We start from the raw sequence: 17,048 nt of genomic DNA, 5'->3' as shown, positions 1-17,048 counted from the left end.
TCTTCAGACTGAATGACCTCAGCCGATTGCTATTGAGGCCAATCTGTCCCCTTGGGAAGAAAGAGGCCGTACGCAGGCACAGACAAAAACGGCTTTCACAGGCGGAGCCGCTGCGCCAGGCGCGGGCCAAGGGGGCACTCCTTCCTGGAATCCGTTGGCGAAAGGGCAGAGGCCCAAGCCCCGCATCCCCCCCGATGGCCCCTCCCTTGCTCAAACCCAAGGAGAGAGTAGTCCAGACAACCTCTGCTTTCCACTGAGCCGGCTGTCCATCCCCAGTGGCAGTTTGCCAGAAGGCAGGGACAGGTTTTCTGCCCTAAGGATGGCCTTTAAAAAAAAGAGTTGGAAGCTTCAGGGATTCCACAAAACAGGTAGACGAGACGGGCGGTCAAACCATCGAGCAGCGAGACTCGACTGGACAGTGCAGTTCCTTGCCATCTGCAAGGAAAGGGAGGGGGCTGAAGCTAAGCGGGAGGATGGCGGTGGGGTGGAGCAGGGCGTGCTTTTGCATGCAGAAGATGCCAGGTGCAAGCCAGGAGAGCACCCCTCCCAGCTCGGAACATGGCAGAGGGGCTGCGGCAGGGCAGGGGAAGGCCAGAGGTGAGAATTGGAGCGGGGGGGGGGAAAGAGGGGGCGCAGAAGCAGGCTGATTCTTTGGCTCAAGGGACATCGCCTGGACAGAAACAACATGACGGGCAGACAGAGATAAGGGAAGAGGCTAACAGGCATGCAAGGTGCACTGGGTGGCCCCACCCCAACAGACAGCTGTTCCTCCTCCCCACCCCATGTCGGGTCAGAAGGCAGCGCACAGCATTGCCAGTCCAGCAGCCACAGCCAGTCCAAAGCATCAGGACCTCCCCAACAGATCTCCTCCGTCCCCCCCCCGCCCCTGTGGGGAAGAGTAGGTTCCAGGTTAGGCTGGTCCCCTTCCCCAAGCGCTGTGCGCGTTCCTCTTTAGGACAGGAGATGCGGGGGCAGGGTGGAGTGAGGAAGGCTGGAGCCCCACAGGGAAGGAGCCTCCCCAAAGGACGCGAGGACTAGGAACCCTTCTGGGGATCCCCTGGGCACCTTCAGCAGCAGCAGCAGGCAGGTGGAGCCTTCCTCTCCAGACACACACAGACCTGGGGAAGCACAGGGGGTGGGTGTGGGTGGGAGGAGACCCCCCCAAAGAGAACTACAGAAAAAGAGAAAGGCTTGAAGACAAGACGTGAGGGATGCCCCACAGGGTGCCCCCTGAAACGTGCCTTAAAATACTTTATTTTGCTTTATATTCTGGTAGGGCAGAAGCCACTAAAAGAGACATCCGGCAGCACAAAGTTTTCCCACACACAATCTCGTGCACACCAAACACATACCGGCACAAAGGGGACAGTGGGGAGGCGTTTTCATGCCAGGGAGAGCAAAATCTGCAGCCAGGTCCCTTTTAAGGGCTTGCTGGCCAAGGTGGGGGGGGGGCGGGGGGGGCAACCTGAGCACCTGGTCCTGTCCTCTGACACACACACACACACACACACACACACACACACACACACACACACACACACACACACACCTGTTTCCACAGGCCCTGGTCTGCCCTCCCCTTCTTTGGCACTGACCCTGGGGCCCAGGGGGCCGCTTGCCCATCACCCTTAGTCTTGCTTCCCCCGGGCGCCTTCCTGACTCTTGCTACAGCCCCTCCTTCCGCGGACCAGAACTGATCCTTGCTGACATTTCCTTCCCGTCTTCTGAGAAAGAGCTTATATGGGGAGCGAGGAGAGGCAGCCTCCTCCTCTTCAAGCAGGCTTTGGCAACAAGAGCAGAGGGTGCCCGGGTAGAAAACAGGAAGGCCCACCGTCAAGTAGACACTAATGGGTGGGGTGGGAACCAGGCCCAGCTGGGCCACTGGGAACATTCACAGGGTCTCCAGTCTGCTCCACCCAACGGGCCTTCCCCCCCCCCCTCTCAAACACTCACTCACTCACACACAATGAACCAAACACTTCAGCTGAGGCCTGTCATCAGGTGACCCTTCCATCAGCATCCAGGATTGCTGAGACTTTCTTTCACTGTTGCAAAACAAGGAGTGGCGATGGCAGGCAGGCAGCCAGGCACACACACACCCCCTCTGCTGCCACACGGGCCCTAAGGAGCGGCTGCTTCTGGAGGGCCCCAGAGGTCCTCCCATCGGCACCAAGGTTCAAAATGATACTTCACATGATGGCGAACGGAGGGGAAGGGCTGGAGCGGCTGTCCAGCCAGCCAGACGGCAGTTCAACGTCCACAGCCGGCCCCTTTCCTGCAGGCGGCTTCTTCAGAGGAGATCCGTGAGAAGGGGTGTTCTCATAAATTCCTCCGGCAGCCCCTTCCCCTCAGCTGTCCCGGTGGCCAGGCTTGGCAAGAAACTGGTGGGGACCAAGCCAGTCTCTTGGGCGGGCGGAACCATTCCAGGAGAAGAGGATCCGGCGTGGCCGAGGAGGAGGCAAAGCGGCCGCTGCCCGAGGCAACGGCCGGACGAGTCGGAGCTGCTCCGCCAACCAGCTAAGGGCCAAGCAGCACAGGGACCCGGCGCCTGCCTTGTCGTTGCCACCCTTCCCATCCTTCCACGTGGCTGCGGCACGATGGCCTCCTTGGGGAGGCTACTCCATCTTTTAGAAGGTAAAATGGAGGAAGGTTGGCCCGAGGGGGGGCAGGGCCCACCACGGCTAGCGCCCACATCCACAGCGAGCAGACCAGGGCCAGGGTGCCGAGTTCTCTCTGGCCCTCTTGCCAGCTCCTGTCTGGAACCATTTGGGGACATGTGGAAGCCCGAGGACATGCCGCCGCGGGCCCGGCTGGCCTGGGCAGGGAGGCGTCCACTAGAAGCGCTTGTCTTCCGGCTGGGAGCTGACCACCAGCTCCTTGTTGCCGAAGTCCCACCAGGCTGTCATGTGGAAGGCCATGTTGGAAAGGACCACCAAGTACTCCAGGAGGGCAAAGACTGTGTACACTGGGGAGGGAAAGCAGAAACAGGAGGTTCAGGCAGAGCCTGGACAGGGGGGGCCCAATCCTGCACGGAAGCGACCCCAACCCTGCGGCGTGCACCAAGGAGGTGGCGGCCGGGGAGGGGGGAACCTGAATGGGGAGGAAGCTGATTTTGCATAAGCTGCCTGAATCTGTGGGAGGGGCTCAGGGCTACTAAGGCAGGGAAGACGGAGCCCTTTCCGGGGCTAGTCCTGCCTTCAGGCTGAGAGGAGAAAATCAGTCCTAGAGCAAGCGACCACGCCGCTCATGAAAGGGAGAAGAAAGGAAACCCTCAGCCATTTCATGAAGAACAGGAAACAGGAATGGTTACAGCTGGTAAGTCGAAGTGAAATAGAAGCAAGGAGCCGCTCAGGAATAAAAAAAACCTCACGGAGGGAGAACTCTTGAGAGCGGCTGCCTTCAAAAAGCCAGCAGGCGCCCTAATGGTGACCGGCTTCTAAGGAGAAGAACTCACACCTTCATCGTCACCTCCAGGCCTCCCTGCCTCTCCTGGCAATCATCCCCCAAGCACGGCCTAAGCATTTCTAGCCTTTGTCTGTGAGGGCTCTGAAGGTGCCCGGTATTAAAACAATAATTAAAAAAAGAGATTTTTTTTAAAAAGAGTTGAGGTCCTTCATTAAGGTGCTCGGTCCCATGTCAGTCAGCACATCGCCCCCCCCCCCCCGAGGGTGCAGAATGCAGGGGGTCCCCTCGTGGCTGCTGACCGATAAGCATTCCTCACAGCGCTCAGGGCAGAAGCTGTCCTGCCATGCGAGACAGGGTTTGGTGCAGGCCCGGCCTTCTGAGGGGCCACTGCAGGCAAAGCCCAGGGAAACCAGGGCCGCCAGGGGCAGCCCCTCCCGGCTGTACTGAATGGGGCAAGCTGGGGGGGGGAGAGGGCCTCCGCTGTCCCAGCGGCCAGTCCAGTGGGCCCTTGGGAGATGGGTCCGTGCTCTCCTGGTGCCCTCAGGCACAAACTGTGCAGCTGACCCTGGCGCGTTTGGGCCCTTCTGGGGAGGGCCTTCCCTGAAACCACACTTTTCAGCCTCTGGGGCTGGGCCCGCTCTATCTATCTGGGGAGGCGGCTTTCTTCCTGGAGTCCAGAGAGCATCCTAGGGCGCCTGCCCGGCTCCCGCCTGCCCGCCCAGAGTGACGAGGACTTTGAAGGCAGCCTGCCCTGGGGTACCCAGAAAGCCACCGAGCAAGGAGAGGGATGGCCTGGAGGGACCCTGTCACCCAGGAGTGGGATGCACGCGAGGGACATCTTCACGACCGCTAAGGGGTCAGGACTGCTTACTCACCACGTAGACTAGCAAGCTGGGAAGCTGGCAGCACTGACATGGGGAGATGGCGACGGGGAGCGTGAGCATCAAACCTCGCCTCTCAGCCTCAGGCAAACCACGACCCTCTCAACCAGTCCTGGAATTAAAACACTGCCCCGTGCCACAGAGGAGCCCCCTTACCTCCAGCCGCGCAGGACCAGTTGTGGAGGAAATAAAAGCCCACAGCCACTGAGAAGGTGATCAGGTTGAAGAGGGACAGCCGGCACTTCCACCTGTATGACTTGCGCTCCTGCAAAATAAAGGGAGAGAGAGAGAGAGAGAGAGAGGTGGAAGAGGGTCACCGGACGCCGCAGGGACTTTGTCAGCCCATGTTTACTTACTTACAAGCCCCTCCCTCCCCCAGCCTTCATCCAGAAGGGAACGTTTCCCCACCGGTTGGAACAGGGGCTTGCTTTCACCCTCAGGATTGGTCCTGTAGGAACCCGAAGAAAGCTTGAGCCGAGGGCCTGCTGTCTCTCCAGAGATTCCCATTCCCCCCAACAAGCCATTTGCAGAAAGAACACATTCTGGAAGCCCTCCTGGGCCAAGTCTGTAGGCTGGTTGAGGGGAGGAGGTGGAGAAAGGGGCCAAGAAAAGGAGGAGCACCAGCCCCTTTCCCCTCGAGCAGGCAGCTGCCTCCAGCCCCAACTTCCTCAGGCAAGAAGGCTCGGCCCAAGCCACGTTCCCCCCCCCCATCCTGAAAAGAAGAACGGAGCCCACGGGGGCAGCACCGGCAGGCAGGGAGATGCCCAGGTTAGGGATCCCCCCCCCAATAACCCTTGCTTGTAGTCATCTCGACAGGGTGGTGCCCGTTCCTGCGCTTGGTGTCTCTGCCGCTCCAAAGCAAGGCCAAGCAGCAGCAGCAGCAGCAGCAGCAGCAGCAGGAGGAGGAGGTCTCCCTGGCTTGGGCCCAGGCGGCCTGCTTCCCTCCAGACGAGGCAGCCTCCCGCACAGCTTTGCCCTCAGGTCCCCTTGACGGATGGGGCTGATGGAAGGTGGGGGAGCCAACAGTTCCCCAACCCAGGTCTAAGAAACGCATACTCGGATTTTGTCCCTGTGTCCATGCTCTCCCTCTCCCCACCCTGCCCACTTCTCATCAAAGGTCTCTGCATCCTCTCAGGTGTTTCAGGGGGCTGGCTGCACCCCGAAATTCCCCCCTCCGCAGACTGCATTTACTAATGGACCTAGGAGAGGAAAGGAAGGAAAGGAAAGGAAAGAAGGGAGAAGCCGTGTCCTGAGCCCCCTGCCTTGCATTGCATCCCCCTCCCCACCCACCCACCCATCCACAAAGGGGCACAGCCCAGGGACTGCCCGCATGGCCCAATTCCAAGAGTTGGCTCAGAGGCCGGGGTGAGGGTGGGGGGGGCACCCCAGCCTCGGGCTGAAGCAGGAAACCACACTGGAGAGGAGGAGCGGAGGCCGCCAGGGGAAACTCCTCGGGGCGGGTGGGGGGAAGGAGAAAAGGAAGAAGACAGGAGGCAGACGCCCTCCGTCCTCCACGAGGCAGCCTCGCAGGGCGCAGGAGGGCCCCTTGCACATCACAGGAAGCCTGTTCGGTCTCCCTCCCACCAGTTCGTCTGTGGCACACTTTGCGCCCAGTTGGCATGTGCTGATTCTGTTGCTTTTGGCCCCGTGCCCCATCCTATCAAGGTCATTTTGAATTTTGTTTCTGTCTTCTAGGGTATTAAGCTATTCTGCTCCATTTGGTATCATCTGCAAATCTGACAAGCATTCCCTGCACTCTGTCATCAAAGTCATTAATACAAATATTGAAGAGCACTGGGCCCAGGACTGAGCCTTGGCATACCCCCACTTGTGACCTCCCCCCAGCTGGAGAAGGACCCATTCATCAACTCCCTCGGACAATTCTGTAGCCAGCTGTGTATCCACCTGACCCCTGGGCTCTATCCAGCCCACCGCAAATGAGCTTGCTAATTAAGTTGTTGTGTGGCACTTTCTCCGAGGCTCTGCCGGAGCTGAGGTCTTAGCTGTGAGGCCTGCAGCTGCCATCAGCAAAACTTTGTAAGTGACGCTCCGGAGGCAACGGGGTGGTCTACGGGCTGGCCTGCTCCACTGACGTCATGCCTTTCCATCTACATGTGAGGGCGATCTGGCTGCGACATCTGTCACCCCATTGATCGCCAGGGTTGATTCGGCTGATCTGGCTGGCTAGGCGGGTGTCCCCTTCCTCCCTCACCGCTCCATGTGCGTCCCTCCCGAAGCTGCGCGCTCGGTGGAAGAGGACGACCATCCCAGATAGAAGGAGTGTACCGTTCTTCGGTCAAGGGGCCTTTCCATCTAGAAGCTCAAGGGGCTGGACAGGCTTCCTGTCCCCATTGCTGCCCTCACAACAGCCCTGTGATACAGAGAGAAACGTCGCCACCGCCGACGCCGCCACCACCACTGTGCCCTAGGACGGCGTTGGAAACTGGAAACCACAGTAAGCATTATTTGGCTCACAGTCACAGTTTCCACTTGCTTTTTGTCAAGAAACAGCACAAAAAGTTTCCCTGGGTGATGCACCAGATTTTGAAACAACTAAATGAAGCCTTCAAGTTGAGTGGCTAAAGCGGGAAAGGGAAGAATCTGATCAAAGCAGAAAGGAGAATGCAAATTGCTCAACACGCCCCTCGGAGAAAAGGCCTGCTGGCCATAACTTCTCCCATGTTGATTTCACTATCCTAGTCGTTATGGGGGTGCTTTTTCCAAGCACTCTCTGTTGCCAGCTCCACCTGCTCCCCAGCCACAGTGGGGGTGCCCCTGATCTAGCATGTTGAGCCCCGTTTCCCAGTCGGGGCAACGAGCCCACCTCCAGGGGCAGAGAGGTCTGTGCAAGGAGTGGCAGGCCCCGTTTCTCAGGATGCCTGAGCACATCTCTCTCCCCTGCCCCATCGCTGCCCTGCTGAAGCCTCAGGCCAGAGCCTCTGCACAGGGGGTCCTTGGCCAGCTGCCCTTCCTCAGGCCTGCTCCGCCAGGTCGACCCACAGATGGCCACACCTGTTTCCGCCTGTGCTTGGCCCTTCCTTTGCTCAACTCCCTGGGCCTCCCACCTGGGTCTTCTTCAGGTCTTCGCCCTTTTGGAACTTCTGCTCTGCTTCTTCCAGCCCCCGTTAAAAAGGGAAGGAGGAACAGAGGCAGGACCAGGGGCTGAGACCCATGGCAACCAATCAGGCTTCTGAGGCTGCCTCTGACCAGCCCTCCGGACCTCTCTCCCTAGTCCTTTCTCTCGCTTCCTGCCAGCCACCTCCTGTCTCTTCTGCCTCTCCTCTCAGGTCTTGGCTGAGAGCATCGGAACAGCCCTGAGGCCAGAGAGTCCCACACATGGCTCTATAGGGGCCACCCCAGTGCCTCGTCTGGCAGGCCACAGGGAGGGTGTGAGATCCCCAGCACCAGCACCACCACCCTCTCACGAGTTTTCCTCATGGGCTACACAGCCCGCCTTACATAACCGTGTCTTGACCAAGAGCAACATTCTCTGCTGCCTCAACAGGGCAGCAAGGCTCAACGTGCCAGATCGGAGGGGGGGGCACCCCGCTGTGGCTATTACAAGATAGCCAGACGAACTTTAAGGGCAAAGAGGCCTGCCTGCAGACCGAGAGCAAGGTCTTACTTGCTATGGCTTTCAAGGAGTCTAGGGAGACATGAAAGCTAGGCAGTGAAGAAAGGGAACATGAAAAAATTGCTGAAAAAAAAGGTTTACTGGTGCCATGGACTGCCAGAAAGAGAAACAAGTGGGTCTGAAACCAAATCCAGACACAGGGGGTGGGAGAACTGGGTTGCTAGAGACAGGACCATTCAGAAGCCACCACTCATTCATACGGTGGCCTGTCTGCCTGCCTGCCTGCCTGCCGTGTAAGTTGGAATCCTCCCACCAAGGCTTAAGCCACCTCAAAGCTCCAGAGCAAATGAGCCCAAAAGACAACTTGGAGATCACCCAAAAGGAGACACCTGCTGCCCCCTGGTGGCACCTGCCCATACTCACACCACCAGCAGCAGGGTAACCCCTACGCTCTCCAATAGATAGAGGCAGCCTGTGAATTTTTTTGGGGGGGGGGAGATCAAACAAATGGAGAAATATCACCTGACCAGAGAAAGGTTAAGACTCAGCCCTCCTTTCTGACTCCAGAATCAAGCACAAGGAATGCTCTGTGAGGGGGAGTGGCCCCCATTTTTAGAAGCGAGGCACCCCCCTGATGAAAACATAGCAGGACAGAGAGAAGAGTTTAACTTATCTCCTTCTCAATGACAACCAGTTACTATCACCAGACTTTTAAAGTGTTTCAATTAAGTTATCTTTCCAAGATTAATCCAAAAACTACACTTTGTTTTATTATTACTGGGAACCAGATACGTCTCCTGGCTGGCTTCTGCAAATGCCAGGTAAGTTAAAACAAGCGCCCAGCAGGCGGAAGGGGTCAGAATCACAGCTGTTCATCCATGGGGTGATCCTGGGCCACCATTCGCTGTGTACAACTTCTCATACTGTACTCGAGAAAGCATAGTGCATGCAGCATGGCACATTTCTGAACACACATATGCATGTGTAACTCTCAGTTCCTTTCCAAGTCTGTAAAATGGGAATTACTATAGGTCCCACCACTGGAGCAGAACTGCTCGGACTGAGGACTTTGGAAACAAGAACCCTCTTGGTCCCTCCAGGTTTCCCTGGGGGGGGAAACACCCCTGGTGGGGCTATATGGGGCTGAGAGGCCCCCGAAGGAAGAAGGACCCACAGATTAGAAGTGCTAAGAAAGTTAAGTTAATTTTTGTTTATTATCTTTTTCTTTTTCTCTTTTCCCTGCCCTTCTTTCCTCCCCTCCTCCCCCTCTCCTCCCTTCTCCCTTGATGGAACGGAAGGCCTGCCCCCCCAGCGAGGGCCCCCAAAATATTGCTGTGATAACGGGCAGACGTATATATGGCGTTGGCCCAGTCCCCACTCGTGTAAGAAGAACGACGGACAGATGTCTGAAGGCTGTCCATTGTTCTGAGCCTGGGACCAACCCTCAATATTGAGGCAGCCAGATCAGTCATCCTTCCACTATACGCCTGGTGTTGTTGAATGCCAGGTCTGTATCCAATAAGGCCCAGGTGATTCATGACCTTATCCTGGAGGTGGATGCAGACCTGGCATGCATAACCGAAACATGGATAGGCGGAGAAGGGGGTCCCCCCCTAGCATTCATCTGCCCGCCCGGTTATGGTGTCCAACACCAGGGTAGACTGGAAGGTCGGGGGGGGGGAGTCGCCATTGTTTATAAATCCATCTTGGAGGTTACTAGGCGCTCCTCGGTGGTAAAGCCAGGTCTGGAGGCCCTTCACGTGTCGATTGGGGCTAGGGACGGTATTGGGATCTTGCTGGGTTACCGTGCTCCCCGCGACCCAGCCATTTCCCTACCGGAGCTGGCGGACTTTGTCTCCGCGGCACTGTTGGGTTGCCCGAGGCTGTTGGTCTTGGGGGACTTCAACGTCCACGCGGGGGCAGAGATTTCCGGACCAGCTCTTGAGTTCTTGGAGACCATGGCCTTCTTGAACATGTCCCAACATGTCATCGGCCCCACCCACGTGGTAGGCCATACACTTGACCTGTTTTTTTCCTCCAGTTGGAGCGAGAGTGGTTCGATGGTGACTGACCTCGAGTCGGTCCCTCTGTCATGGTCGGATCACCACCTAATAAAATGTAACCTCAACATAGCCCTCCCCCTCGCAGGGAGCAGGGACCTATTGTCATGGTCCGCCCTCGAAGGCTACTGGATCCGATTGGATTCCAGGACCACATGAGAGGTGCTATGGCAGACCTGGCTGGCGCTCCTGTCGAGGTCCTGACCGACAGCTGGTTCGCCGCTGCGGTCAGGGCTGTAGACACGATCGCACCTAAACGCCCTCTCCAACGCCGAGCTCACCCGGCGCCATGGTTTAACCAGGACCTCCGGGCGCTGAAGCGGATTAGGAGACGGCTAGAGCGCAAATGGAGAAAGGACCCGATGGATTATAATTGGATAGCTGTTAAGGTCGCCACTAACCTTTACCTGGCTAGGGTAAAGGCTGCCAGTCGAGCATACTTCGCTAACCGGATAAGCGAAGCGTCCAACCAGCAGGCGGAATTATTCCGTATAGTGCGAGACCTATCCGGAATTGGCCTGGGTAATGGGCCTCCCCCTAGTTTTACACTGGACCAATTTGCAGCATTTTTAAAATCTAAAGTGGAGGCCATCCGCCGGGACCTTTCCCCTTTTTTGAATAAAGTGAGTCGAGCTGAGATGTCCAGCGCTCCGTCTTGCCCAGCAATTTTTGACTCCTTTCAGCCTGTCACGCCTGACACTGTCGCCAGGGCGCTCGACCGCTGTCGTGCCACCACCTCCTTCCTTGACCCCTGTCTGGCCTGGCTAATCAAAGCAGCCAGGCCTACAACAACGGAATGGGCCACTGCAATAATCAATGGGTCTTTCCTCGAGGGCAGATTTCCATCTGCCCTGAAGGAGACGCTCATTAGGCCCATTAGGAAGAAACCAGGTTTGGCGCGGACGAGATTGGCAACTATAGGCCCGTCGCCAACGTTTCTTTCCTAAGTAAGGTGGTGGAGAGGGTGGTGGCCGACCAGCTTCAGGCGCACCTGGACGAAACAAATGCCCTGGATCCATTTCAGTTGGGCTTCAGGCCGCGCCACGGTACAGAAACGGCATTGGTCGCCCTGTGTGATGTCCTATTGAGGGAGGCTGACAGGGGCAAAGTGTCCCTGCTGGTCCTCCTCGACATCTCAGCAGCCTTTGATATCATTGACCACGGTATCTCCGAGCTGGGAATAGGGGGCCTTGCTCTGGCCTGGCTCCGCTCCTTCTTGGAGGACTGCCCCCAGAGAGTGCAGCTTGGGGAGAGCGTCTCGGCCCCGTGGAATCTCAATTGTGGGGTTCCGCAGGGGTCGATCATCTCCCCAATGCTGTTTAACATCTATATGAGGCCGCTGGGTGGGGTCATCAGGGGGTGTGGAGCCCGGTGTCATCAGTATGCTGATGACACCCAGCTCTACATCTCCTTTCCACCGACCGCAGGTGATGCCGTTCTGTCCCTTCAGCGCTGCCTGGGGACCGTACTGCAATGGATGCAGGAGAACGGGCTGAGGCTGAACCCGGACAAGACGGAGGTACTAAGGGTGGGTGCCCCCGCAGTCGGAGGCTTGGGAAACTCCCTCTCCTTTGGGGGGGTGACCCTCCCTGCCAAGGAGGGGGTCCGCAGCTTGGGGTTCCATCTCGACCCAGCGCTCACTATGGAATCCCAGGTGACGTCGGTGGTCCAAACCGCCTTTTACCATCTCAGCTTTTAGCCCAGCTGCGGCCCTATCTTGATGCTGTGGCGCTCACCACTTTGGTGCATGCGCTCGTAATCTCAAGATTAGACTACTGTAATGCACTCTACGTGGGGCTGCCTTTGAGGTTGCTGCGGAAACTTCAGATGGGTCAGAACGCGGCGGCCAGACTTCTTAGTGGGGTGAAGAAATTCCAACACATCTCACCCACTCTGGCCACTTTGCACTGGCTGCCCATCCGATTCTGCATCGACTTCAAAGTGTTGATGCTCACATACAAAGCCCTAAACAGTTTAGGGCCTCGATATTTGGTGGAACGCCTTCTGCCACCAAGATCTACCCATATCACTTGCGCGAGCCAGGAGGTGAGGCTGAGGAGCCTAACGCCGAGGGAGGCCCGGAAGGAAAAGACAAGAAATCGGGGCTTCTCGGCAGTGGCTCCTCGCCTCTGGAACAACCTTCCTCCTGATATTCGTGCAGCTCCCTCGCGGGGTATTTTCAAAAAACAACTAAAAACATTGATGTTCCGGCAGGCCTTCCCCCCCCAGCCAATTCCTGATTCCCCTCTTTTCTCTTTCCTTGTGTTTGATCTAACTGTTGAATGCGTTTTTATATAACTTGTCTTAGTTATTGTTTTATCCCTGTTGTAAGCCGCCTAGAGTGGTCTATTGACTAGATAGGCAGGATATAAATAAAATAAATAAATAAAATAAATAAATAAAGAACAAAAGCCGCTTTGTCGTCCTGGCAGAATCAGGAGGCGGCACGGGGGAAAGGCTGCTCTGCTCCACACGAGGCCGGCTTGCCCTCCCAACCTTTCTGGGCTGCTTCTCTTGTGTCTGACCCCAAACTCTTCCCAGCCTCACGAGAGCTGCAGAAACACCGAGCAATCACCCACAAAAACATCCACCTCACTCTAACCATGACCCTAATCATTTGGGAACAAAGTATCATACCTCAGGACTTGCTGTATGTTTCCTAGTCATCCGCCACAGGGTGCAGGTCAGGAGCATGTGGCTGAGGGCCGAAAAGATGAAGAGGATGAAGGCGCTCTTGTGGATGACTGTGGGCGACAAGAAAAGAGGCGACCCAGACTGTGAAAAAGGAAGCCGCAGCCCTGGCGGGCAGACCAGTCACCAGGACAACCGTTTCCCCGTGAAACACCAAACCTCAGCCTAAAAACACGGCCGCTGGAACTCTGGAGGATGAATGAGGAAATCCACGGCAAGTCTCCCTTTTCCAAGCTTACTCATATTTCCTGGGGTGGGAAGGGGCACATTAACTTGGGTTTAGATCAGAAAGCTAAGGTGGAAGTTGCACCCATAAAGCAAAGAAATTCCAGCCACAGATCAACCTTCACACCCTCTCTCTCTCAATCCCCTACCCCAATGCATAGGAGATAGTTACTCTTTTCACTCCGACACTGATACTGTCCAAAGGGGTAAAAGGTCCTTTCAGAAGGGGGAAGGACTGGAGAGCAGCCATAAAGAAAGAGATTGGCAAAAGGGTGATGGTGGGGAAGCCCAACATCCACAATTTGTTCCTATGAGAAAACTGTACAGAGGACAAATGTGATCTCCCCACCGAACGTGCGCATCCCAGCCTTACTTTATTGGGGTGGCTAGGGCAGCCAGAGGATCAAAAGGACAGGTGCCTTTGAGAAGCCGAGCAGAACCTCCAGTGGAGGCAAGAGAGCCAGGGACAAGGAAGGCCTCTGCCTAAGGAGGCCAGTGATGCTCCCGAGCCAGTCTGGCTTTCAGCCACATTCCCCAAGTCTCCAAAGGGTCCAAGGAATCCCACACTCAAGCAACCGCCAGGAGAAGAGAAGCGAGGCCAGGACACTTACGGTAGTTCTCAGAGGAGGAGACGTAGGTCAGCAGCAGCAGGGCAACGTTCTCCAGCAGGTTGAGGACCAAGGCCTTGGAGCACAGGCAAGGGTACTTGGGGTTCGTGCTATGGCAGCCCCGATAGTAGTTCCAGTAGACGACAGCCACCAGGAACCGGGGTCCCGAGTGCAGCCCGATGCAGAAACGCCAGACATAGCGCTGAGGTGTTTCTCCGCCAATCGCGGCACTAATGGAGGGCAGATAGTTGGGGACCTGCCCAGGGAAATAAACACCCCCAGTGGCATCAGCGCAACCCAGATCCAGGGCTCTGGAGAGCTGCTTCCCTTGCAGAAACTTCCGCTTCTCGGCTCTCATCCCTGCCGAGGCTGCCACATACACGGAGTGGCCGTCCCTAGCCAGAATTTGAGATTCTGGCACCTGCGGCTTCCGGCCCCAGAGCCCGCACCTGCCCAGCAACCACCAGGCCCTGCCAAACTGCAGGATTCTTCCCCAGCCCTACCGAGTGATCCCTGGGGGGTGAGGTGGGGGCTCCTACTGAAATACGACCCAGACCTAGCTCGGTTCAGTTTTCCAAAATAAGTTGAGATCGGGATGCTCCGACTAGCATAACGGTGTGCGCTAAATCCCCTTCCCACAACGACTGGCATTTTTTGCAGTCTGCTGTTGCTCGATCCAAGCTCTGAGAGAGCAATCACCCGATGTAAGTGCACACCCGCCGCAGCCACACACTCCTCTCAGCAGGACTTACGCCGCAATGAGTGGCTGTGGTTTCTTGGAAGTGAAAGAGCAGAGACCAGATCACACAGAAGAGGAAGCCAAAGAGCGGGCAGCACACCGTCCCAACAGCCAGGGTGGTAAAGCGCAGCCGGAAGAGGGTCCCATCTCGGTCCAAAGGAAGCGGCAGCTGGAACATGCTGTTCAGCCTACAGGTGGGGGGAAGACAGCGTTTTCCTCCATTTCACTTTTTTAAGCAGCACGGGAAACAATGGGGCTTTCCAAATGATGCTCAACTAAACCTCCCATCGTTCCTTGCTACTGGCTAGACTGATGAGGGCGATGGGAGCTGTACTCCAACCACATCCCGAAGGCCTCACGTTCCACAGCCCTATTAGGATTGCAGCTAAAGCTCTGGATATACGCAGGTGACTTATCTGAACAGGAAAGCTCCGAGAGGGGGGCGGGCTTTCGACCTGCACATGGCTGTGCCCACTCCCTCCCACACCTGAGCCCAGAGCCACTGAGGAGAGCTGCAAGCTGAAGGCAGCTGGACTCCTCACCTACCTAATCTCGGCCCGTGAACCTGTAGCAGCACCCGAGAAGCCGCAGAAAACCGCACTCACCCGCTGGGGAAATGTGCACTACAACTCTTCTTCTGCATAGGCTCCCACAGGAACCCGTCCTCTATCTCGTCCAAGAGAACAGGAACGAAGTGCCTGCATTCTCTCCTCCAAGCAGGCCCTGCCAGGTGAAGCGTTTGTAAAAGAAGAAAACAAAGATGGCGTCTGCAGAACTGGGCGGGTCAGATGAAACAGCAGCTGGCAAGAGAACTTCTGTCTCTGCTTTCATTCTGGTTATTGCACAAGCTTTGAATGCACCTACTGTACAAGAGTGAACTCTGTGGCCAGATGTGTCCTCCACCCCTTCTGACTCATAAGCAGCAGGCCCTGTGGTTCAGGTTCACACCCCCAGTTCAACCAGGCTCAGCTGGAGAACCATAAATTAAAAGATGGCAGGGAGCCTGCAAATAAGGTATCTCTTTCTACCTGCTTGCTTTGGCATTCTCAGCAGTCTTCTGGCTGCTTCAATCTACACAACATCCCTGTCCAACTGGCAAACGTGCATGGGCTGATGTATGGCAATGCCTAGTTAAATCTGGAGGTAAAGGTAAAGGTTCCCCTTGACAATTTTTGTCCAGTCGTGTCCGACTCTAGGGGGCGGCGCTCATCCCGCTCTTCAAGCCATAGAGCCAGCGTTTTTGTCCAAAGACAATCTTTCCGTGGTCACATGGCCAGTGTGATTTAGACACAGAACACTGTTTACCTTCCCACCGAGGTGGTCCCTATTTATCTAATTGCATTTGCATGCTTTCGAACCGCTAGGTTGGCGGGAGCTGGGACAAGCGGCGGGCGCTCACTCCGTCGTGTGGATTCGATCTTACGACTGCTGGTCTTCTGACCCTGCAGCACAGGCTTCTGCGGTTTAGCCCACAGCGCCACCACGTCCCTCAGTTAAATCTGGAACCTGTCTAGAAAAGGAGGACTGGCAGCTCAGCTTCCTGCAGTCTTCAAGGGCACTAAGCTGGTTAAGTTGGCTTCATGACAACCCTCTGGGATCAAGCCTATGAGCAGTTTATTTGGAGGGAAAATCAGGAATGTAACACCACCACTTACAAGGCTCCTCTCTACCAATATGGGGTTCATTGATTGGACGTGAGCAAGCACCCGCTTAGGGTAGAAGGATTCAGCTCACTACATTCAACAATTAGCAAAGGCCAAGTCTGGCTGGCTCCCTACTGAGAATGAATTCATCACTTTAAAAGACCCACAGGTTTCCTTTGGCATAAGCTGTATGAAATACAGGCCAATTGATAAGCTGTTCTTTCCTTTTAATTTTGTTTAATTAAAGGAAAATAAAAAAGAACAAAACTAACTTAAAACACATTTTCAGCTGTTCCCAGTTCTCCAACAACTGTTACTTTTATGGGCTGTCACCCAACCATCTCCAATTTATGGCAACTCCGTGAATTAAGAGAGACAAATCACAATTTCTTACAAATCAACTCGTCAATCTGTTTTTCACTTTAAAACCCTACAACGCCAGCCCTTGGGAGAAGGTTGGATTTCCAAAACCAAGCTGCTAAAGGGAACATCCGGGGGGGGGGGGAAGGTAACCCTCTTTGTGGGTGTAAAGCCCGGACATCTGAAACCCAACCTTCACCAAACTTGGAGAGCTTGTAAAGGAGAGTCAGGGCAGAGGCGGCTTCCCTGAGAATTTGGTGCCTCTAAGTAGGTGCCTGGGGGCTGTTTTGCAGCTCGACAAATCAACGAATCAAAAATCACTAAAAATTCGTTGATTCGTCCAAATTAGAGATATTTCCTCTCCCCCCCCACCGTCTCTCCTCAGCCCTCGCTCTGCCTCTCTCGGCCCCAGGCCTGTGGCCTTCCCTACGGACCCACCCACCCCATGGCCTTCCGCTCCGGGCCCTGTTCACCTTGATTTCCCCGCCCGGCGGGGGCCGCGCGGGCGCTCCGTGTCCTCACCCGTGACTTCCTTCTCGCTTCGGCCTTCAACGGTTGCTATGGGAACCAGGCGCCATCTTGAGGACCGTCGCTTCCTCCCACTTCGGGCCAGGGGCGTGGCTCCTGGCCCCTCCCACCTTCGCTTTCGAGCCGCCCCGCCCTGAAGAGGCCCTCTCCCTTTTCCAGCCAATCCCCGTTCGCGGCTTGACCTTTACCCCCGGGCGTCAAAGCAGGGTCTGCCGCTGACGCACGGCGGCGTCCGTGGCGCGCGCTGGGAGGGATCCCTCGACCAATAGCGCAGGTCCGAGCTCCCTGGTGTCTTCGGGCGCGGGAGAGGCGCGCGCCAATGAGATTGCGCGGG

The 17,048-nt window shown here is 56.3% G+C and overlaps 1 protein-coding gene across 3 annotated transcripts; it reads right to left on the bottom strand.

Moving 5' to 3' along the window:
* Positions 1–1,191: 1,191 nt before the first annotated feature.
* Positions 1,192–16,937, bottom strand: PGAP2 (post-GPI attachment to proteins 2). Of its 3 annotated transcripts, none has more exons than XM_020791920.3 (7): positions 16,660–16,932; positions 14,789–14,906; positions 14,197–14,371; positions 13,448–13,700; positions 12,558–12,664; positions 4,443–4,551; positions 1,192–2,965 (listed from the first exon to the last, which is right to left on the bottom strand). In XM_020791920.3, the coding sequence occupies exons 2-7, from the start codon at positions 14,824–14,826 to the stop codon at positions 2,835–2,837; spliced, it is 813 nt and encodes a 270-aa protein (XP_020647579.3). In that variant the 5' UTR covers positions 14,827–14,906; positions 16,660–16,932; the 3' UTR covers positions 1,192–2,834. The 3 variants fall into 3 exon arrangements, with proteins under 3 accessions (XP_020647579.3, XP_020647580.3, XP_072849485.1); XM_020791921.3 differs by having other exon boundaries at positions 16,709–16,932; XM_072993384.2 differs by lacking the exon at positions 14,789–14,906 and having other exon boundaries at positions 16,660–16,937.
* Between the last annotated feature and the right edge of the window lie 111 nt (positions 16,938–17,048).

This window comes from Pogona vitticeps, chromosome 3 (genome assembly GCF_051106095.1).
Source record: "Pogona vitticeps strain Pit_001003342236 chromosome 3, PviZW2.1, whole genome shotgun sequence".
Lineage (NCBI taxonomy): Eukaryota > Metazoa > Chordata > Lepidosauria > Squamata > Agamidae > Pogona > Pogona vitticeps.
The sequence above is the reverse complement of the archived record's forward strand: the minus strand, read 5'-3'. Positions and strand labels throughout refer to the sequence as shown.